Source organism: Plectropomus leopardus, chromosome 15 (assembly GCF_008729295.1).
Source record: "Plectropomus leopardus isolate mb chromosome 15, YSFRI_Pleo_2.0, whole genome shotgun sequence".
NCBI lineage: Eukaryota > Metazoa > Chordata > Actinopteri > Perciformes > Serranidae > Plectropomus > Plectropomus leopardus.
In genome coordinates this window covers 14471490-14494270 of record NC_056477.1, presented here as the reverse complement: position 1 = coordinate 14494270, position 22781 = coordinate 14471490, and the positions used below count along the sequence as shown (strand labels likewise).

General features: G+C 39.1%; 3 protein-coding genes across 3 annotated transcripts; all 3 read right to left on the bottom strand.

Annotated features, from left to right (window-relative positions):
• Positions 1-500: 500 nt before the first annotated feature.
• On the bottom strand, positions 501-9624 carry LOC121954716 (cone cGMP-specific 3',5'-cyclic phosphodiesterase subunit alpha'-like). The gene is made up of 22 exons (XM_042502397.1): positions 9157-9624; positions 7930-8082; positions 7456-7545; positions 7182-7322; positions 7020-7094; positions 6830-6894; positions 6655-6721; positions 6510-6557; positions 6231-6380; positions 5884-6027; positions 5738-5803; positions 5503-5649; positions 3365-3472; positions 3159-3268; positions 2973-3060; positions 2714-2814; positions 2104-2211; positions 1951-2014; positions 1796-1870; positions 1610-1693; positions 1339-1489; positions 501-557 (listed from the first exon to the last, which is right to left on the bottom strand). Exons 1-22 carry the CDS (start codon positions 9622-9624, stop codon positions 520-522), a joined length of 2541 nt encoding a protein of 846 aa, XP_042358331.1. The 3' UTR covers positions 501-519.
• A 1804-nt stretch (positions 9625-11428) lies between these two features.
• On the bottom strand, positions 11429-13459 carry LOC121954860 (free fatty acid receptor 4-like). Its single transcript, XM_042502594.1, has 3 exons — positions 12935-13459; positions 12704-12835; positions 11429-11815 (listed from the first exon to the last, which is right to left on the bottom strand). Exons 1-3 carry the CDS (start codon positions 13457-13459, stop codon positions 11429-11431), a joined length of 1044 nt encoding a protein of 347 aa, XP_042358528.1.
• A 2377-nt stretch (positions 13460-15836) lies between these two features.
• LOC121954859 (centrosomal protein of 55 kDa-like) lies at positions 15837-22773 on the bottom strand. The gene is made up of 10 exons (XM_042502592.1): positions 22702-22773; positions 20893-21054; positions 20584-20691; positions 18971-19036; positions 18554-18704; positions 18161-18287; positions 17054-17243; positions 16868-16942; positions 16446-16565; positions 15837-16123 (listed from the first exon to the last, which is right to left on the bottom strand). The coding sequence occupies exons 1-10, from the start codon at positions 22771-22773 to the stop codon at positions 15932-15934; spliced, it is 1263 nt and encodes a 420-aa protein (XP_042358526.1). The 3' UTR covers positions 15837-15931.
• Between the last annotated feature and the right edge of the window lie 8 nt (positions 22774-22781).

The window sequence follows — 22781 nt, the reverse complement described above, 5'->3', positions numbered from 1 at the left end:
AAATCTTCTTACATCTCTCACCCATTTGCCAGAGACATATGCTTGAAATTTTGAAAGCACTACTTGCAATTAAGAAATGCAACTAGTAGTTTTAGTTTAATAAGCTCTTTTCTACAAAATGAGAGCATTTTATTGTAGTTTAATTATTCCAAAAATATAACAGTTTAAACTGCAACATTTTTGCAGCCTAATGTTCCTATTCATATCATGTCCGAAGCAAGAAAAAAAGTGGTCTAAATATTCTTATAAATATTTATAATTCAAAGTTCAATTATTTGAATATATACAATAACAATAAATATTGTCATTATTACATACATACAGTATGGGCTCAAGACTGTGCCAATTAAAACAGCTTCCTGCATCACAGAATAAAAGCTCTAAACATTATATAATATAAAAATAATATTTCTTGCTCACATTAAAATTTCCTCATCTGTGAACACATGCGCATACACACACACTGTACAAATACACATCCAGACAAACATTCATAAACGCCCCAACGGTCCTGGAGGTCTAGCAGATCACGCATGTCTTTGACTTTGATGCTGGTTCTTGAAATGTAAAAGGAACAAAAGAAAAAGATGGTGAGAAGACAGCTAACAATGAAAACACAGAATTAAAAAAAACAAGAACGAGTCCTAAAACCAATAAATGAATTAACATTTCAGCACTCACGGTTCCCTCATCTCAAAGTCAGTGTTTTTTTTTTTTTGATTGAGTTTTGTGTCTTAAAAAAGGGGGTTGTGGCTAAAGGAGACTACAAAAAGTCACAACACCAAGCTACGCCAAACATGGCTGTACAGCCTTGCTGTGGTGGTGACAACAGATCATGTGACCGTAGTGTTGTTGGTTTATAGCCTAATGTTAGTTTATTTACTCTGGGGATTGCATTTAGGCCTCAAAAATAACAAAAGTGGTGTTCCTTTTGTGAAAATAATCTTGCTTGATAAAACTTTAGTATCATACAGTGTTTGCCCCAGAGTTTATTATTAAGTTTATTATTTATTTATTTATTTTTAAAGATTATTTTTTGGCATTTTAGCCTTTATAAGATAGGACAGATTGATAGAATGAAAGGGGGGTAGAGAGAGGGGGCGACATGCAGAATAAGGGCCTTGAACGGGGGTCGAACCCGAGGCCGCTGCGGCAAGGACACTGCTTTCATCCATGGGGCGCCTGTTTTAGCCATCCAGCCTCTGACACCCCATCCCACTGGATTTTTGACGAGGAAACCAGAGAAATGCTAACTTTCATGCCGCCCTACAAAAAAATGTAATTCCTGGGGCACTCTATGAACCGGAGGGATGTTGAAACAGTGGTATCACTACTAACCGGGTTCGTCTCCACCTTCCAGCTTTTTCTTCTCATCTTCAATGGCCTTCATTTTGGCCTCGTGCACGTCTGCGAGAGCTCTCCACTCACCTCTGTTGATAGTCATCCCATCAAACATGGGGGAGATCTCTGTGTGGAAGCGAGCAAACTCCTACAAACACGCAGAAAAGAGAGAGAGAAGAGGGCTGCATGAGAAAAATCATTGGAAAAGTATAAAGATCATGTTAGTACATATAATTAATGAATGATGTTTTTAGTTGTATCTGGGTACCTTGTACACAAAAGAGCAAACAAAGTCGATAAAACCACACTGCATCTTAGGCAGCTCATCAGCGTGATTTCTGTCCATCATTGGCTAAAGTAGAAGAAAGAGGAGAATATGATTATTGTTATGACTTTATAAGAACATACAACACAGACAACATACTAAAAAACATAGTTATTTAAAATCTCTTACAATAGGCTGCTGCTCAAGGACTGTCCTTTCCAGGTCTCCCTGCTCCCAAAATTCTGCTGCCACCATCAGAGCAACCTAGAACCACAAGAACCAGCAGAACAATGAGAACGATGATGTTTTGTCATCCTGTTACAAGTCTGAAGTAGGGAACACACCTTGCTCTGAACCTCCCATGGCTTTGTGATGGCTGACAGGTCACAGGCCGTCATCATCATTGCCCTGCAGGAAACACATCACCATCGATTTCAATGACAGCAGCACGGTCACATAACACCAGTGGCTAGTTCACCAAAAAAATCTGCATTTACATGATGATTTCCTTCCTGGTTGGATTGTTGGAGATGTAATCGACCTTGGCTTTCTCCTCTGGTATCCCCTCCACAGCCTCCACAATCTTTTGGAACATTGTTCTCTTCCTGAAAGATGAGAAAGATGTCAGATATTTTCAAAAGTCCTTGAAAACCATTAATAGGCATTTACAGTGTTGCTACAAAGTAACACCTTTCATGCTTTTTAATACTTGTTAAAGATAGTTTCAAATTTTCATAAATTTAAGACTGATTGTTGGACAAATTATCTAAAAAGTAAGTATAGTATAATGTGCATGTATGTGGTTCCGTGCAAAGTCATGTAAGAATATACTTCTTAGAATGAGTTAGGTTCATCTACATTTTGAAAAGAGTGAAGTGAAAGTATAAAGTAAAAAGAGAGTATTAGCTTTAGTGGTAGGCATAAAGAATTACAACATCAAAAATGTGGACTTTCACACAGAAGAGCTTGAGTCATGTAAAAAAGAAGATGGATGAAAGAGATTACATAAAATGTTTTTGGCATTTAAGACCCCATAAGACATTTTAAGGTGTTTTTTTTAGAACCTTCAAACAACCTGTTAGATGGAGCAAAACCAACATTCCTTACTTGAAATAAAGTGCGAGATCTGTGGCAATTATGCAAACTTCAAACAGATGCTGCACAGTCTCAAACTGACGCTTCTGAAGGTTTTGGAAGATATTCAGGTTCTGTTAAATGAGAGCAGAAGAAGAAGTTAGATGGCAGCCAAGAGTCCCTCAATATACCTGATTACAGCATAGTATGAAAAACATTTGCAGACAGATATTTGTCTACTTCAAACCACAACTGCTGTTAAACACAGAAATAATAACATATATGGACCCACCTCATTCTCCATCAGCGTCTTACTGTACTCAAGATGGTGCCGCTCCATAACTGAGGAACTGTGCAGTTTCGCCAGCGGGGATAAACTCCTACGAGAGACCACCAAAACCAGCGTGAGTCCAATGCTGAAATAGTTCTAACATGTTTTTCACTCATGTCACCTGAAAATGACTGAAAAAAAACTTACTTTGTCTGGTAGAGATTGTTGGTTCCTCTGTGGTCAATATCATGGCAGAATCCGGCAGCCACCATGGCAAAGGCCTCAAGATCAGAGTAATACTTCTTCAGTTTACCTGTCTGTTATGGAGCAAAGAGGACAACCCTGTGTTATAACATACAGTAGAGAATTCTTTAGATAAAACAGATATTATTAGTATAAAAAATCAGACTCACTAGCAGTAGAGTGAACATAGTCTGTCCAACGTTGAAGCCGTGCCTCCAGTTGTGGTAGGTGATGTCACGGTATCCCCTGCGAACTGTGTACATCCATCGTGTCAGGACCTGCAAAAACAAAACAGAGCTGCAGTGAATTCTACAAATGTCTCATCATTAAACCCCCAACACTCATCTTTGTACATAAAACATTTGTACTTTTAACATTAGAAACATAAGGATTTAACAGAATACTGTCTAGTGCCTGGAACATATTGCATGCTTGAGCAGCACTTGATGGCAACCTCTTGCACGCTTGTAGTGTTCACACTGACAGCGTTGTTGCTGAGACACCTGTGTAGAGCTTCCTGCTGCTGAGAGTACTGTATTTCAGCATTCATTATAAGCACATATTCCACTAATTTCTGAAGCCGTGCAAGCTCCTGCATTGCCAACAACATGGTCGTGCCAATATTTCACAATTAAATGCCTAGTGTTAACACCTGAATGGATTCTGTCCACTCATAATAGTGATTTTAAATTAATTTAATTAATTTATATTTTAAATTATCTAGTAATTGATTTTACCTGTTATAGCTTATCTATTGTCTCTTTTATTATAAAATCTGTAACTTTAAAGATGTTTTTATGTTTTATTGCACTATACAGCACTTTGAATTGCCCTGTTCTATGAAATGTGCTATACAAATAAGAAATGTTGTCAGGGGGCTTTTATTTTGAAATTGGAAAGATTGAGTAAAACAAATTAATTTGAATTTCCTCATGTCAGATAAAGACATTGATACTATAAATAAAGGTGATTTAGTGTCAATATAGTCATGTCACGCAGAAAAGTCGGCGATGGGCCACAGCTGACAAGCTCACGCAGGCAGTGTGGCTGCTCTAAATTGTTGAGATGGGTGCCAAAAAACCCCAAAACAATACCGCAAAAGGCTCTGTGACGCTCATGCATGCAGTGTTTTCCACACGTAACATCTTTAAGATATCGAAAGGTACCAAACAGGAGGATCCGTTACCCCCACTGATGCAAAAATACTAGGTTAGAGCAGAAGCTAAAAGGCATATATACAGCAGGAGAAAATGAAGGAGAAAATGTTGCTCTTTGCAGATGATGTTGTCACAACCGACCCTGTGCTGGTGTGTCTGCGTGAGTGTAATTTTTTTGGGGGGGGGTATTTCATTCTAGTCACTGCTGTGTGTTTGGTGCATGTCTCTTCTTTGTTTCTCCCCCACCCCTCCTCTGCTCTCCCTCACCTCACACCTGATGACACTCATCATCATCACACCTGACTGCAATCAAGCCTGCCACTACATAACAGCCTGCTCTACAGCCATTCTCTGCCGGATTGATGCCCAACACGGTTTGTTACAAGCCAAATCCAGCTCAGTTATATGCCTCAACTTTTTTGCTTGCCTGCCGTTTTTGTTTTGCTAAATCCATTTTTGATCTCTGCCAGCTTGTCACTCAGGCCACTCCTCCAGCTGAAAACATCACAAGACTCAGATCACTTCTCAGCTTCAGCCAGCTGTCCATTCATTATTTTTCTGCACACTTTTCTAATAAAACTCTTTTTTCTGAAATCCGTTTTGTCCGTCTGCTTTTGGATCCTCCGTCTCAAGCGTGACAGATGTATTAATTTATTTTTGTAAGAAAATTAGTGACCATGGCTACAGCTTCTTCAAGAATGTCTCTCATTTTGCCACAGCATTATGCTAATGTTATGGAAAGCCCCATGGCAAAAATTGAAGGGATTCATTCTGTAGGTTTGTGATGTATGAAACTCTTGCTGTCTGAATCCATGTTTTTGAGACTATCATTGGTGCACTGCATTGCGGAGGCAAAAATGCTCTGCCATGGTGCTGATTGCCTATTTTGATTATTATGTCTTCTGGCAGAGGAAACATCTTATGGAGATGTAAACATGGCTACAAACTTGAACTGGAAGGGGGCTTTAAGGTTATAGAGCAATTCAGATCAGAAATATACAAACTAAAATAATGATTGAGACTAAAATGTAATCTTTCAGCACTCAAAAAGCACGACTGCTGGTGAGTGTTTCAGCTGTAGTGTGCTGCCCTGACAGGCAGGCAGAGGGGAGTGTGTAGTGGATACAGGCAGGTTTTTCTATATACTGTACCTCAGCTGGAACCTTGAACTTCTCTACCACCCCAAGTTCAAAGAAGCAGCGGATACCACACTGGATGAGTTCAAACTCTGAGAGGGGGAAGTCACTGAAGCGGAACTCATGCAGCTCCACATTCTTGGCATCAGGGATCTTGGTTTTCTGCACAATGGAAATGGTGCATTTAGCATACTGAAAAAACAAATTGTTTATGAGGAGCATTGTACTCTGCAAAATCCCAGCTGCTTACCAAGAGTTTGTACATCTCCTTCTGGTCACAGTCCTCTGGTGCCGAGCCAAACTTTTCTTGAGTGTTCTGTGGGGAAATGTTAAAAGGGAGCTTGATAATCTGTTTTCAGTGTGTCTGGAGTAATATGAAGTGGGACAGCAGCTTACCAGAATGGTCTGTACATCACTTGGTGTGGCCATTGTCTGGTACATGAGCATTTCCTGAGCTATCTCTTTTCTCCACTCTGTCCTGTTCAGTTTGTCGTATGTGTCGCTGTTCAGAGTGGACCAGCCAAGGAACTGGGTCAGGGCCTTGAGACACGGACATATATGAAACTATTAGCAAATTCTTTCATACAAGCTTACAGTAAGTTAAATTGTTTAAAAAAAAAAAAAAAAAAAAAAAAAAAAACCCATATCAAAACATCAAAGTTTTGTGAGTTTAGTATGACAACATTAGAAAACTATAGTGTTGGTATGTTTAAACAGTAAAATACTATAAAAGAGACCCCTACTTCTGTAATTTGTTCATCATTCTCGTCAAATGGCTTTCCATCGAATCTGTTGAAGAAAGTGGCAACACCAACAATTTCTTCCTTTTTGTTGACGATGGGGAGGGAGAGGACGTTCTTAATCTTCCATCCAGTCTCATCCACTGCTTCTTTCTGTCAAATGAATGAAATAGAGTATGTATATTATTTTAGCATATGTTGTAAAACAAAACAAAACAAACAAAAAAAAACCCAGAGCAAATTTAATTGATTGCTGTCAGTTGTCAGTGAAGGATGTCTCACCTGGAATTGAAAGTAGTCATCTCCTGGAGCATTCATCATGTTGCAGATCTGTAAGATTTAAAGAGAAGTCATCATATGTGTTTGGTTTATTTAAATCTTTTATGAGTTTAAAAAAAATGGAAAAAAGTTAAAAAGTTAAACTTACAAATCCATTTTCAGCCACATATGCTGGCAGTCCACTGACAAGAGCCCAGTGGTCAGCAGGAGGGCCGCTGTGAGTTCAAAGAAGATGAGTAACTGCATGTCTTATTAAACCACCAGTTAAAAATATGCAAATAGAGCTGTGACACGTTGTTGCCACAGTGAATCATGATGCTTACGGGATAACTTTAATCTCCTCTTTGCCTTCCAGCAAGTAGTCAATGATCTTGTAGAAGTTGATTTCCTGAGCGTTTGAAACATAAATGAGTGTTTTAAGATTTGTGTTGTTTTTTTGTTTTGTTTTGTTTTTTAAATCTTCACAAATTGATGAATATATTGTTCTAATAACAAACATATTGCTGGACTTACTCTGCCATCAGGTGTCTTTGGGCCTTTGTATGGCTCCTGTTCTCCTAGTTTGATTGGCCACTCATCGAAGAATTCCTGGTTTGAAAAAGACCAAAATCAAGTTTTCATATACTGCATTAATTAAAGTTTAAGCTTATTTTTTAAGACTTTTTTTCTACACACCCTCTCTTTGGTCATGTCCAGAAGTCCCACAGAGTATCTCTCACACTTGATATATGTCCTCACTGTGTACAACGCTTTGTGAAACTGCCTCTCAATATCCGTCAACTCTTCAAAAACTTTGCTGGCTGACCAAAGCAGCACCTGTAGCAAAGAAAAGTATCACAGCTTATGATTTGCACGAGAACTTTTGATTGTTGTGTCATTTGTCATGTTTTTCATGGAAAAAAAAACAAAACAAAAAGGGGAAATTGGATTTATTCCTGTTTATTTTTACCTGGCTTCTCCTGGACTCTATGTCCCACATGGAAGAAGTATGGGCTTGAAGAGCAACCACCGCAGCAAAGTTCACATATTTAGTGAAGAGCTGAAATGAAAAAGCAACCGATTTGAATCACATTCACAACTTTCTTTTAAAATTTCTTCATTGACAGCAGATTACAGTCACTTTCTCCAACAGATCTCCACCTGGATGACCTCTAGAGTCACAAAGATGCCATGAAACAAGACAAGAAAAAGAAAAGTCTGAGCTTCCGCCTTCCTAAATGGATTATAAGTTGAGCTGTCATAACAGTGACCCAGAGTACCTTTAAATATCCAGGTCAGACACAGGAAGCTAGTGGGCTAAATTTAAACAATCAATGATGGTACCCTCTGACCTAATTTGTCTGCCCCCTAAAACCCTGTAGACTCAACAATTAACTTAACTCAGTATCAATTCTTAAAAATTAAAAACAACCTGTAAACTCACCTCCTGGTCGCTTTTTGAAAATTCATCAGCGCCTTGTTTGTTCAGTGCCATGATGACACCGATGGGTTCCTTATCAGACATGAGGGGAGCAGTCATCATGTTTTTGGTGGTATATTTGGTCTGTTTATCCACAAAGTCGCTGAAATGAGAGTCCTGAAAAAAACAGAAGAAGAGTTAAAGGTTGTTTGCTCATACATTTAAAACAGGGTGATTCCCTGTTACAGATAAATTAATATGTGTATATATATATATATATATATATATATATATATATATATATATATATATATATATATATATATAAACTGAACTCATGACTTGCCTATGCTTTACAGATTTTTTTAAAGTCTTTCTTACACACTCATATATCACAAGACCCTCTATGACTTTTATTTTCTGTATTCATAGATTTCCCTTATTTAATTTTCACTGACCTACAGAGGACCATCTCTTTGGAACCACCTACCTCCATCCATACAATCACCTTCTGCATTGTAGTTATCCAAAATATATCTAAAGGTCACTAATTTGCATAATACTTCATGGACTTCACTCCACACATCTCATTTTTTTACATATAAACTTAAAAAAAAGTTTCTATCAACTTTGCAATTCTGCTTAATCTTGAAACGTTACTGAATAATGCAATCATTGTTTTAATCTTTACTTCAGTATGATAATTGTTATCTAATAGGGGAGGTATCCTCATATGCCATTTTGGCTTCTAACCTCTCCTATACAATGTTAAAACTTTTCTAAATTAGTATTGTTCTATATACATGCATGCAGATAAACTAAACAAATAAACACTTTTCATACACGCTATTAAACTGCCATTAAGTAATGAGACAAATTATCTAACAAATGAAAATTAAAACTGATTTCTATTTGTCCTCCAGGGAGTTTAATAAATCATTTTAGTTTATAGCTCCAGAGCTGTTGAAAATGGTCTAATAATGTTTGCTAAAACCATACATAATCATATAATTATATATATATCATAATTCATACATATGGGCTGAACTGCATTATATATTTCCAGAGATAACATAGAGTCTCTAGAGTTTATAAGACAGAATGATAAGACAATCTGCTGTATATTTAGTAATATGTCTCAAGCATAATGCAGCCTGGTTTTGCCTATTTGTTCCTATAAGCACAACTGTTTTTTAACCTGATCTATTTCTGTTTTTTGGAGTTCAGTAATCCTCTTTGTCTTTAGCTCACCTTCTTCACATCAGGAATGTTGTGAGGTTTCTTGGAGCTTGCCGTCCAGCCAACAATCCCCATGTCAGTAGGAAAAACAATCTCTACATTGGGATTCACTAGATTTTTTTCAAATGGGGAATTGTGTGTCACATCGAAGAGGACTGTGGTCAGCTCAGGTGATCCATTACGCGCCCTGTGGCTAAAGTAGCTGCAGCGATCAGCCTGGACCAGCAGAGCAATCCTCTGGAGAACTTTATGCAAGGCTTTCTCCATCGGGTTGTTGCCCTGCATCTCCTTTACGAGCTCGAATATGAACTCAGCCTCCTGGATGGTAGTGACATCCTTGTAAGAGGCTGGGTCTTTGACCTGGACCTGGTTGTTGAAGGCAGCAGTGATCACATCTGCCTTGACTTTCTTTTCGTAGTACTCCTTAGCAAACTGTGGGTTGTTGTCCAGGAACTTTTCTACAGAGTCTTTGTCTGCCATGTTGTTCAAGTTTGGATGAACGATCCTTTCTGTAGCTGAACAAAGATACTCCTCTCAAATGGGTACAGCAGAGCAGTGAGGGTGGCCTCCAGAAGATGTGGCAGTGTGGATCCTACTGAGACATTTCCATAACTCCTCTGTGGACACGGGACCAAAGCTGCAGCTCCCTCCTTCTCCCAGGTAACAGAAGGTTGTGGCTTACTGGGTAAGGGGATCCTAGGGGCGCTAATAACTGTGACGCAAGAGTCATAAAGCCCCTGAGCTTTCTTAACCTGTAAATCCTGCCACCGGTCTTTTTAGTGGGACAAATCCCATCACAGGTTATGTTAGCTGCTATGTGGCACCTGCACTGTTGAAGAGGGCAAAAATCCAAGACTGCATTTATTACAGAGGGTTTCCTCAATCTGAGATCACTGGCTCATCTCTTGGCAAAATAACAGTTAAATATGTGGTTAATTCATTTTATAAAGTAGCAAATATTATGGTGGAAAGACATGCTGTATGATTTTGGGAGGATATGGGTGATACCATTACAATAACAACTGGCAAAGAGGACCAGAGGAGCAGCTAGTCACTTTATGAAAGCTGTTTTAGTGTCTCAGAAGCTTTCTATAAGAAAAACTGATTTGAGGACATTTCCTCAAGCACCTCAACTCAACTCAACACAAGCGCCTACAAGAGGAACACATGAAAATCTGTTGGCGTTTGCTTTTACACGATGCTACTGCAATAAGAAAATAGAGAGGCATTCCTGCAGAAAGAAATGCCTGTTATCTTTTTCCCAACCGACTTCTGGTTAACAGCAGCTACATTTAACCATTGACAGGATTAAGTGGGATTGTAAACTGCTGCTTTGCACTTAATTACTCTTTGGCAGGCAATGTGCTGTTCTTTGGTATGATCTGTTTCCAAGAACATGCTTCCACACTAGATGACAAAAAGGTAATGACAGGACTAAAAAAAATAATAATAATAAGGTGTTCTACGTTTTTGTTTTTACAATAATACTTAAATGAAGTAAGATGAGTCAATTTATTGGTTTATTTACTGTCAGCTTTTGAAAACCTGATTTGCTCATTTTTAGAGGTATAATATGCACGAATTATGGGTAACTGTTTGTAAACAGTATCGTTGGCAAAAGATGTTCCCTATTATTTCATTTTTTGTCGCTATGTCTGCGAGTTCAATAGCTTCCTGTTGGATGCGTGCTGCTTACAGTGTGCCACTTGGTTGCTTTTTTTTTTTTTTTATAAAATCCCAATCTCATCTGCATGCTGTGCCCAGGAACATCCCAACCACAGCAAAATAAGAAGAAATTAAGAAAATACAGACAAAGGGCAGGGTTTTAAGCAGATAAAAACAATGTTACATACTTCTGAATGAGTGGGATTACTTCTGTATGAATCTATATTTATATTTTTAGTTATTTTCATATTTTTAACACCTTGCATACTCAATTATTTTATTTTTTTTAGCTTATTTTTAACAATTAAAATTCAACACTGCAAATTTTATGGAACAGGTTATAACCAAATATTTATTATTAATGAATTAATTAATTATTTAATTAATAAACTCTTTTTACAATAATTGCTTTTCAAAGGTGTTTCAGTATTAAAATTAGCATTAAAGAATATCTGAGTTATTGCTTTTCAGACTAAAGCACCAGCTCAGAAGTGCAGTGAGCAAGCGACGATTGTGCCTTATGAGAGGTGTACACTATATTGTCGACCAGAGGTGTGGACAACGTGCTGTATGCTTTGTGTAACCTTAAATCCTCTATTTGACAAAACAACAATCATAATCATGGATGCCCTCTTTGAGTCTGATGACTGCCACAACGTCTTTTCCTCAGTGGTGCTACAACAGAGCCACAGCAGAACCTGCGCCACACACTCTTGAACTGGCAGACTGAGTAGAGGATGGGATTGAGGGCAGAGTTGGCCAGTGTGAACGTTACCACCCAGAAGAACATGGTAGAGGAGACATCTAAGTGAACCAGGAAGTTCCTGGCCAGGATGAGGAAGGTGATGATGAAAATGGGGCTCCACATGATTAAGAAAGAGAGCACAAGGACCAGAAGGGTACGGAAGAGCTTCATATCCTGGCGGGAGACATGGTATTCAGGAGAGTCTCTGACTGCGCGCTGGCTGTCTCTGGGTCGCAGCCTCACCCTACATCTTTTAGCAATCTGTAAAACAAGTAAAATAATATACACAATATTCTTGCATTCTTGTGACATTATATAATGTAGACATCCATGAAGAGCCTCCCCACAGCTTAAACCATTTGTGGCTTCAATTTCTATTGTCTGTATCACTTCAATGTCCGCATTGGTGGAACTGGTTGTCCAATTCAATATTGACAGATGATAGTGCAACACTCTGAACCCACACACACACAAAGGCACCATTTTCAGCCTCAGTAATTAATAAAGCACACGCATCACTGTTATCACAGTGACAGAGAAATGACTAATATTCACAGATGGCACAGAGTCAATATATCTGCAAATGAATGGGCATGAGTTAGCATTAGTTGTTGAATGAATAATACAGGTTTCTCCACACAATATTACAACTCAAAGAACATGCGTATAAAAGGAACAGTCATCAAAAAGGTTGAGCAAAAGTACAACGTGTATGAAATCAAAGTGTGGCTGTTTCTGGTTAAACAAAAGGGATCTTACTCTTTATCAAAAGGTCTATCTCTATAGAGATCCTTTTCACTATGCTGTCAGACATTCAAAATAACCATCTGAGCCTATCACTGGAAAAAAAAGCACTTTTAGTGGTAGTAATTTGACAGAGCACAAATGTCCATAAATGTTACCTTGCAGTCAGTTTTGCCATCTGCAGCACTCTCTCTCAATACTGGACAGACTTCAAAAAGTGTGGCTACCATTAGTCACTTAGACACAAAAAACATGGAAAAATGTCCAAAGTTATCCTTTGACAATAAGAAAAATACAGACAAACTCCAGCATTATCTTAAAAATGGTGGCTGGGGCCCTCTAATCCTTAAAAACTTGACCTCCTGACATCTTTGACAGTCAAACAATACAATACAATAAACCCACCTGTAATATTTTGCCATAACTGACCACAATTATTAATCCTGGGAGAAGGAAGCACAGGGCAGCGAAGGCGACGTTCCACACGATCTCTCCAGTTCTGTCAGGCCACTTGAGTGTGCAAATGTGTAAACGCTCCTGTGGGAAAGACATAAAAAATTAAAACAAAACAAAAAGCAAAAACACATTAATAGCGGTGTCACTGGGCATTCCTTTCATCGATCAGTTCATCCATACCTGCTCAGGGAAATCCACTTCCATCACAGTGAAGAACAGACTGAGGGGGATGGAGGTGAGTGCAGAAAAGGCCCAGATGAACAAGAGGGTGGCAGTCACCATCCTGCTGTTCAAAGTGGGCACAGCCTGCAGCCGAAGGATGGCCTGGACCCTCTCCACACTGATGGAGGCTAGAGTGGTGATGGTGACACAGCCGCTCACACAGATGACATAGAGCAAGGTGTGACAGGCCGTATACCCCAGCTGCCAGGACACGGTCCACCGCACTGCCACGATCAGTGGGATCATGCTGACAAACAGCAGGTCGGCCACAAACAAGTTGAGGGTCAGGACTATCTTGTTGACCAGCAGTCTGCGTTCCCAGGTTACCAGGGCTGCAGCTGCCACATTTGCTACCACGGAGACCAGGAAGACGGCGGTGATAGCCAAGGTCTCGACAACAGTGGTGGCAACATGATCTGAGTGTTGCGCCTCAGAGAAGAAGGAGAAATAGGTGAAGTTTTGTAAGTGAGAGTTATTATCCATATAAGCTGAAAAAGGATCCGAGACGCTTACTGATTTCACTCCTGGAGACTGTCAGAGGAGTGAATGTGGAAGAGACCAGGCATGAGGTGATGCCAGAGAAGGGGAGGAGGAGGTGCAGAGGGTGGCAACTAGCCCCTACACTGTTTGCTGTACCTGCTATCTGACAGGGAGTCAAACATGACAAGATGCTCTTTGTGCTTTAGTCTTCCACTATGTAGTTAACCCTTTGAAACCTGAGCAAATCGGCTAAAATGACCTAAAGTGCTAAAGATAAATAAGTAGTAATAAATACATTTTCTAATATTTATCTTTCACATTTTTTTTTGAAAAACATTAATTTTCACGTTGTTTTTTGTCACCTTTTACCGTTTTTTGTGTGGTTTTTTTTCAATTTGCTCATTGCCTTTGCCTTGTTTTTAAAGAGAATTAACCTTTTTTGCTCAGATTTCTTGCGAAAGGCATCTGAATGAAGCACAGGAAAAACTCATGTCCATTCACTATTTTATTCCGTGCTGCTTCAATTTTCCCTTTGTCATTGCCATTATTTTCATGTTTCCAAACACAGCTAGACTTAGACACTGTGGATCAGCTCTTTAGGAGTAGCTCAACACTGAAAGACACTGTTTGTTGTTAGATTAACACTTTTCTGTGTGTTAATCCAATTTATTATCGTTAATCAACGGAGCAGTTGCACGGATGTACTGCTTAAAGTGCAAATTGGCCTTATACATCTACTTAGTTAAACACTACTTTTATTTACACTGTGAGATTAGATTACCAGGTTTACTCACTCTGTTGTGATACCTTACCTGATCAGATCGTGCAAACCCTTCGGTGATAGGTTTGAAAAATCTTAAACAAGAGATTTACCAAGAAATATTTGTTAAACAATCTATCTGACACACACCCTTCTTCCTGTGAGAGTATTTTTGTCATGCCTGGTGTTGATCATCTTCAAAGCGGAAAGGGAAACACCCTCTTGGCTGTTACGTCGGCCTCACAGACCGCCTAAGCTCATATTCTAGCTTTCCATGAAGACATTTTATATGAAAAGTTCCTGGGAGTCAAAGCAAGTTGACTAAACCATATTAGCATCTTTTTCTTAAGCTGTTAGTCTGCAGTAGGTTAACCTTTGGCGTCACGTTCCCTTTCAAAGCCTACAGCCACTGTACAGACCGCTGACTCCCCATATTGTTGGCTAGCAATACTAATCCACATCCTTAAATAGCTCAGGAAAAGGATTATCTAACACAAGCTGTTTTGAGCTATTCATCTGGTTCACACAGTGAGAGACGAGAGAAAGGTCAAAGACCTACAACAGCAATATATCACAAAGTACCTCAATTAATAATAACAACAATTTTTTAAATATTAAAACATAAGACTAGGATTATAAAGCCATACTTGTAGTTTTAGGAGACACAGCACTGCCAGAAGCTAAATGCTTACATCAGTATGCTCACATGCAGACAGATTCTGCAACACTAACATGCTGATGTTTTAGCAGAAAATATTTACCACCATCTCAGATTAGCCTGTTAACATGCTATCGTTTGCTAATCAGGACTAAGAACTAAATATAGCTGAGGCCGATGGTATTGTTATAAGTTTGGCAGGTATTTGCTCTCAAGCCAAAGTATTGGGCACAATGAAATTTTGACCTGGTGGAGGGGCAAGATAGAAAGTCAGGGAACCACCAAAGTCCGTAGATTTTTAATCTTGAATATATGTAAAACACTTCAAGGCAATCCATTCAATAGTTCTCAAAATATCCATCCATTTTCATCCACTTATCAGAGGCCACGTCGTGGGAGCAGCAGGCCAAGCAAAGACTTCCCTCTACCCTGCAACACTCTCCAGTCCCTCTGAGGGGAACCTGAGGCTTTCCAAGATCAGAGGAGCTGTATAATCCCTACAGCATGTCCCTGGGACCTCTTTACCAGCTAAATGTGCCCAGGACACCACTAACACAAACGCCCAGGAGGCATCCTGACCAGATAGCCAAACCACCTCAACTGGCCCCTTTCAACGCAAAGGAGCAGCGACTCTTCAAAGCTTCTCCGAAAGTCTGAGCTCCTGACCCCATCTCTAACGCAATCTCATTCTTTCGGTCACTACCCAAAGCTCATGACCATAGCTGAGGGTTGGGAAGTTCTCAAAATATTTCACTCAACATGAAAAATGTGAACTGTATGGTGGCGCTAGAGGAAAAGTCAGGAAATCACTAGTGTGTACCCTCTAGGGATCTCCAGAGCCTCTAGCATAGCTAAAAAACCTACTAAAATGGACTAAAAAATAATTTTAAATCGAAGCAAAGTTTTGTGGGTTAATTTAAAATAATCAGAAACAAAACCTCTACAACTCAAAACAGCGGGTTTATTAAGAGAACGTGGAGCTCTGGTGACACATTGTAGGTAAAAAACAATCCATACTACACAAGATACAGAGCTTGATGTTCTTCTTTTACTCGGCTCAGTTTAGACAGATTTCTAGGTGGATCATCAGATCTCTGTAGTTACTGGCAGGAAACTGGGCCTGGCAACTGGGACACTCCAGGAAGCTTTCATTCAGCAAGCTGCTGTGAGTGGAAGACATGAGGCTACCTCTGGAGCACAGAGAGGGTGGGTGTGCCTCTTCTTCTGAGGATTGATCCTGCTGCTCACGCTAATGAGAAGAGTCATCGATAAGTTATAATATACTGGACTGGATGATTAAATCAGTGTTTTAAGTGGTTTCATTATTTAGAACCCACAAAACTTAAAGCTGGACTCATCAAAATTTTACTATAAACAATGAATCAGAGGAGACATTAGTGGCACAACCACAGAATATTATCACCTGAGTGCAATGCAAGCTCTATGCATTTGTATGTGTTTTAGATTATTGTTTTGGTTTCCCATCTCCCCCTAAACTCAATAAATGCAGCTTTAAGGTTCATCACTGATCCAGTTGGGATATAGCAATTAAAAATCAAGTCGCCACCAACCTTTGGCTGTTTGGTCACACGGTCTTTAGGTTTTTGTGTCTTCAGAAGTCTGAGCATTTGCTTCTTTAAATACAAACAATTCTGCTTTTCGTCCTCAAGGTCTTGTGAAGAAATCTTGATCTAAAATGTAAAAAGTGTGCATTACAATGGAGACAATAATACAGTGTAGCTGTGGGAATATTATTTTTCAAAACAAGGAATTATGTTGTTTGCTTATGTGAGGACAAAAAGTTTCCCTCACAAGGAAAGCATAAGAAGTAAGAAAGTATGACAAAATCACAAAGGACAGTTTGATGGACGAGAGCCGACGATTCTCAAAGTGTAAATAGTCTGTGTCAATATTTAGAGTGAATGGATGAAGAACGTCCTTCAATTTCTAGTAAATACTTATTTATTCAAGGAGATGACTAATACATTTATACCTGTCGCTCCAAGTCTGCAATCTTCTCCTGGTCTGCACGGTGACGATTTAACAGAAACTTCTGAAAGAGACTCGACTGAGGAGAGATTTAAAAAAAAATTATTGCTTTCTATCATTTCATGATGAAGGATCATCTTTTATTTTTTTCCACAGTATTTATTGAATGAATAGCTCAATTTAGACATACCTGCAGCTCAAAGTTAGCAGACTTGCGCTTTTCCTCATCCAGTTTGCACTGGAGGTCTTCGCTCTGAGCAGTCAGCCAGGGGTCTTCATCGTCAGAGCAATGATGACCTGTCGGTATGCATTTGCTGTTCGTAATTACAGTCTGCAGCCGTTGCCTGAGCTCTTTCACCTCACTCTCCCTCTCCTTGCACCTGCACATCAAACAGGCTGTCATGTTGACTATCATTTCTCACCTTCTCTAACTTCAACCAAGACCATAATATTTATGCACCAATCAGGAGTGGTACTCCTAATTTCATTGTATCCTGCACAATACAATGACAATAAAGGATTTCTATTAGGGATGTCTCGATTGGAAGCATCGGTTTTGGGCCCGATCATCAGATTTTTTAGTTGATCTGTATCAGTTATTCTGCACACGTGCTCGGCCCACCCTTTGTTTACGTCTGCTGTCACACAGGTGTTCGGGTTTAATTGTGATGCTTCACCACTTTAAGTGGAATTGAAATTTTTGTGGTTCATTTTCAGTGAACAAGTTTTCCTACAATGTAATATTAAGAGGAATTATGACTGATGTTTATTTGATGCGACTGGTAATGTTAAAGTTAGGCTGTAAGACTACTTTGAAGTGGATTTGTGATTATATTACTCATTTATAGTGTTCTGTACATGTAGTACAATGGCACACTAAGTGGATTTGAGAGTAATATCTGAAGACATATTTTACATGGTTCACTTCTATATTTTGTTGAAAAAAAAGCTGCACGAAGTAGAATTGTGATGAGAGCCATATAAAAATAGTTTAGTTTATTTTGATAAAATAAAATACAACTCTTGGTAACTGTTTGGATGCACGTTGTTTCTTATATAGCATTGCAGAGCTATTAAACTGTCAAGCATATACACTGGATTGATTTTAATAACTTAAAAGAACTTAAAGTGTGCATTGTGCAGCTGTATTATCCAGATAAATGCAAGTCCTGAATAAGGACTCATTATTGACAGATACTCAATATCAAATGACTCGGATTGGGATTAGGGCAAGGAAACTTGATCGGGACATCCCTACTTTCTATTCTATTCTATTTATTTTTAGCAGCATTAATACCAGTTTTGGTTTATTATTAGGTTCTGGTGGGACATATCGAGCTCCTCTCTGAGCACGTCTAGCTGCTCTTTGGCTTTCTGTAAGAGTCTTTCATAGTGCTCCTGCATCTGCCTTATCCGCTCCTTCTCTGTAATGAGGGAAGCAAAAGATGGAGATGAAAAGTTACAAAAGAAGAGATAACTCAAGGACACAATCAAAGATGTCAGATGCAACCTCACACATGCACCATATAGAAAGAAAAATACACGATTGTGATGCAGTTCAAGCTGCAGTTTTTGTAACAGCAGGCCACTCCAGGGCAATCTTGATATCTTAGAAACCTTGTTGTGACAGTCTGTTGCCCCTTGCTGCCCCAGTGGTGAGTGCCCACTGCCCACTGTCCCTCTGGCTCACCATCTGAATGGTCCTCATTGTGCTTCTGTGAGAGGGCCTGATTGGCTTCGTTCAGCTGCGTCTCCAGCCATAACATTCTGGCCAGAGTTGCCCTCACATAGGCCTCTCTCTGCTGGTCATATTCCAGCCACTGCTTGTTCTTCTCCAAGGCCTCAGGGGGGGGATTGAATACAAGAATGAGAAGCACATAACAGAGGAAGACAGAAAAAGAGTTGTGCCAGGGGGATGGCTTCAAATCAAAAAAACTCAGTAAGACATCTATACTGTCAACAGGCACAAATCTTCTCTTAGAAACAAATGCAAACACAGAGCAGAAAGTTCAAGTAACCAGCGATACAGAAAGGTGGATCAACTATAACTGGAAAATACAAACAGAGGAGACTTTTTCCAGATGTGTGGCCACAAGATAGCACTTACATCACTGAGGCGATTTTGGAGCTCTATCGCAGTGCTGGCTGAGGCCCATTCATCTGATGCAGAGTCCTATTTGACAACAGTATATAGAGTACAGCCTTACACGTATGTGAATGAAATTACCCAACTCTCCCAACTGCTTTAATAAGACACAGCATTGCGCCATAACAAGGCCCAAAACACAGGCAATGTGGGATTTAGAGCATTGAATCCTCAAGTGTGGTGAATTGCACATATCCAGAAGGTAACTGTGATGGTATGCTCTGTATGAGGAAGCGTGTTTTATGAAGAAAAGTAGTCCTCCTTTAAATCGAAGACTAACAATTTGAAACAATTGCTGCCATCTAGTGGTGTACCACTGGCAGCAACACAACCATAAGCTATTTTCACAGAACTTATTTTTACATGACACAGCAAGAAAGGGGCGTGTAAATTATCAAATAATCTGCAACTACGATGCATTTGAATTAGTTTCAGGGTCCTGATATTGTGCATGTTGGCTCACAGTCCCACTGTCAGGACTTAGTAGGGCAGTTGAGTAGAGCAAGGTCATTGTTAATGTTACTAGTAACATCTGTACTTTCTGCTGTGTAGTAAAGATCCCTTTTGTCTTTTATTTTGACATCTCTTTTCCTTACTAATTTCACTTCCTTTGCCTCCAGTTTTCTCAGCACTAATTGATTCCTTTCGCTCTTTGTTCACTGATGAACCTGATTGAGTTCACCTGTTCGCTTCCTATTTAAACCCTACACAACCTTTCATCAACTCGTTTGTGATCATCACATGGAGTGGCAGTGCTGCTGGTGGAGTTGCTTACTCTTTTCTCTTTAGTTTAGCATGTGTTATTTAACTGAGAATGTTACCAATTGTTATTAAGACAGAAATTGTTTAATTTGACTCAAGTTCTAATTTTTGTATTTGTTTCTTTCAGAGTTACAACCTATGTGTGTTTGCTCTCCCTGTATGTTTCATAGCAATTCTTGAGAAAATATGCCTCTTCTGTGAGAGGTAACCTTGGCTGATGCATTCTGAATGATGCCCATGATAGTAAACCTCTCTTTCTGAAGCACCTCGTCTTTAACAATATGACACTTAAGTCAAAAGTGTATGTTATGAAAATGGTCCATGTGCTACGCTTCTGCACCTAGGGCTGTGCAAAACATCAGTAATTACTGCTAAGCATATAACAATGATTTCATTGGAAGTGCCAAATATCATGGAATGTAAGGAGCAATTTTATTACAAAAAATTGCACTTGTAATCTTCATTACTAAAAAATGCACTTCAGGAATACATCACTATTTTTCTTCTTGTGTAGCATATAGGGAATAAAACTGCATTTCATTGTGCAGCCCTGCGTTGAATAATCACAATAACTTAATCTTGAGACTTGAGCACATATTGCATTAATATCAGTATCGAGAGGAGAGTGCTTATAAAGGCATAGTTTGTTTTTATTTCCCTAAGCACTACATTACATCCGCTTATATTAAAATCAAGCCATGCTATACATGCCTCCATGTAGCTTTGCTCATGAGATTTTTACACCTAGTTGAGATGCTTTCTTAAATCTCTCTGGAGTTACTGGACATACTTCTCTTTCTCCTCATACTCACTGCATCCATCTGATTCTCGTCTTTCTTACTCAGCAAAGCAATCTTCTCGTCTTTGGGCGGGAGCTGCTCACAACTGTCCAGCCTTACAGTTTTAAGAGAGAGGACTCTCTGGAAAAAGACATAAAAAAGGATATTGTTTTATGAATGCACAGTTACTGTGAATTAATATTCAGCATTAAATAACCCCACACAGCTCTCATTGACAACATCTTTAAACAGTACAGTGTGTGTCTTCTGAATAGTTGATTAATATTGGGTAAATACCACAGAAACAGTACCAATGATGTGACTGAGTAGTTTAAAGTTTACCTCTAGCAGCTTATTGTGTTGTGAATGTTGACCAGACGGCTCAACCAGGGTTTTCTTCAGATCGTCATTCTCGTTTCCCAAAGTGCTGAAGATCACATGAGGTTCTGAAATGGACTTTTTCTTGGCAAAACCCTTGTATTTGGGGGACGCCATCTCAACCACCTGAAGAGAAACAGATATTACACAAATACTACAAGGTCTGCAAATTTTGTCATTTCAAAAATAAACACTCTAAATGGATCAAAATTCACTTCCTTCCGTATTGTTGTTGACTTTAGCAAACGCATCAACTAGTAAAATGAACTTAGATCTACAGTCTACTGCAGTCCAAAGTCAATAACGTTGTAATAAATCTTACCTTTATAGTATTGAGTCGCTGTTGACTGTTGACTTAGTTTTACTAAGCTAATACGTAAAGTTGGCTAGCTTAGCGAACAACAACTTATCCAACAGCTATTTTCACAATGGGAAGCTGGTTTTATTTGCCAATAACATCGACAATGGAGAGATGGCCGCGCATAACGTTGACGTTTGGCCCACAGTGTAACTGTGTAAATACCACTTAAGACAGCTAATGCTAAGATCGTGTAGAAATGGTACCGGTTAGTGTTTGCTAGCAAAAAGTGCTCGTTAATTATTAGCGTGTAGTTACTCAGTTAACCTCACACTGCTACTGTAGTGAAATATCCGCGTCACAACATCCACAAAGAAGATAAAACCACATAACGTTGTAATTTGGCTAGTTGGGTGAGTAGTTAACTAGCTAACCAGTTAACGCTAAGAGCGTACAATGGTAACTAGTGTTGGCTAGCATGACGTGCCGATAAGGTAACGTTAACTTGCTAGCGTTAAATGACTAAGATAACCACACTCAGCCAACGTTACTGCAGTGAAATATGATTTCAAAAACTTTTATGTTAATCCTGATTTTCTTGTTTGAAACGGTCCACTGTAATGACACTAAGTCATATTTAGTTAGCATCAAAGTTAACGTTACCTTTGAAGGGAGGGAAAACAGCAAGGAAGAGACGACGCTGAAGTTAGCTTCAGATTCAGAAGTTAAGGGGAGAGTTTAGTTGAGGTTGAGGTGAAAGTTTTAAGTAAAGCTTTAGCGTTGTGTGAAACTCACTTTTAAATTATTATTTAAACACACTTTCAAAAATTTTTTTTTTTTTACTTATTAATATACTTATACGTATTAATTTTACAAATAGAATATAGATTTCACAAATCTGAAACTTATCTTTAGGCCTGTATGGGATAATCTAGTCCAGATAAGAGCGGTCTAAGCACAGTGGATTTCAAGAAAGACCTGGTTCAGTCTCACATCTAGAATTAAGGTTTCACAAATCTGAAATTGTGTTTTACATAATCTTTAGACCAACTGGGGCCTGTCTAAGTAGAGTGTTTTTTGAGAGACACCCAGTTGAATGTGGTCTAGATGTAAAAAATGCAGTAAAATCTTCATATTCCTTTTGTTGCATTTTCACGAATGGAAAAAAAAAGTTCCACAAATTTGAAAGTGGGTTTTTAGACATACAGTACTCGATATACAGCCTTTGCTTTAAGCGTTGCAAATTAAATTCCCCTTAACTGCTAAATCAGAGGCTACGAGTCTGAGACTAACTTTAACGCTAGCGGAAAACACATTTGCAGTCAGCTCTGTGCTAAAACTTGGAAAGAAAATTGCTCCTGGGGCTGCTTTTTGGTGACTTAATGGTATATTTTTGTAAGCTGTGTTTATGATTTATCAACAAACAACTGCAAGAAGCTTACTTAGCACATCTCGGCTAAGGATGAGCACCTTACAATGCCACTGGAGGGCGCTGCAGCACAAGAGAAGCAGACGGGACCGCTGATTTCTCTGGGTGATGAACACATCAACTCAC

What these genes read in the sequence shown, in the direction of transcription:
- LOC121954716 (XM_042502397.1), bottom strand. Translation starts at nt 9,624, where the DNA reads ATGGCAGACAAAGACTCTGTAGAAAAGTTCCTGGACAACAACCCACAG. An exon ending in GATCTCGCACTTTATTTCAA is followed by an intron (nt 2,212 to 2,713) that starts GTAAGGAATGTT and finishes CTCATCTTTCAG; the next exon opens with GAAGAGAACAATGTTCCAAA. An exon ending in ACCAGGAAGGAAATCATCAT is followed by an intron (nt 2,015 to 2,103) that starts GTAAATGCAGAT and finishes TGTTTCCTGCAG; the next exon opens with GGCAATGATGATGACGGCCT.
- LOC121954860 (XM_042502594.1), bottom strand. Translation starts at nt 13,459, where the DNA reads ATGGATAATAACTCTCACTTACAAAACTTCACCTATTTCTCCTTCTTC. An exon ending in AAGTGGATTTCCCTGAGCAG is followed by an intron (nt 12,836 to 12,934) that starts GTATGGATGAAC and finishes TCTTTCCCACAG; the next exon opens with GAGCGTTTACACATTTGCAC. An exon ending in GTTATGGCAAAATATTACAG is followed by an intron (nt 11,816 to 12,703) that starts GTGGGTTTATTG and finishes CTTGTTTTACAG; the next exon opens with ATTGCTAAAAGATGTAGGGT.
- LOC121954859 (XM_042502592.1), bottom strand. Translation starts at nt 22,773, where the DNA reads ATGTGTTCATCACCCAGAGAAATCAGCGGTCCCGTCTGCTTCTCTTGT. An exon ending in AACACAATAAGCTGCTAGAG is followed by an intron (nt 20,692 to 20,892) that starts GTAAACTTTAAA and finishes GTCTTTTTCCAG; the next exon opens with AGAGTCCTCTCTCTTAAAAC. An exon ending in ACGAGAATCAGATGGATGCA is followed by an intron (nt 19,037 to 20,583) that starts GTGAGTATGAGG and finishes GTTGTCAAATAG; the next exon opens with GACTCTGCATCAGATGAATG.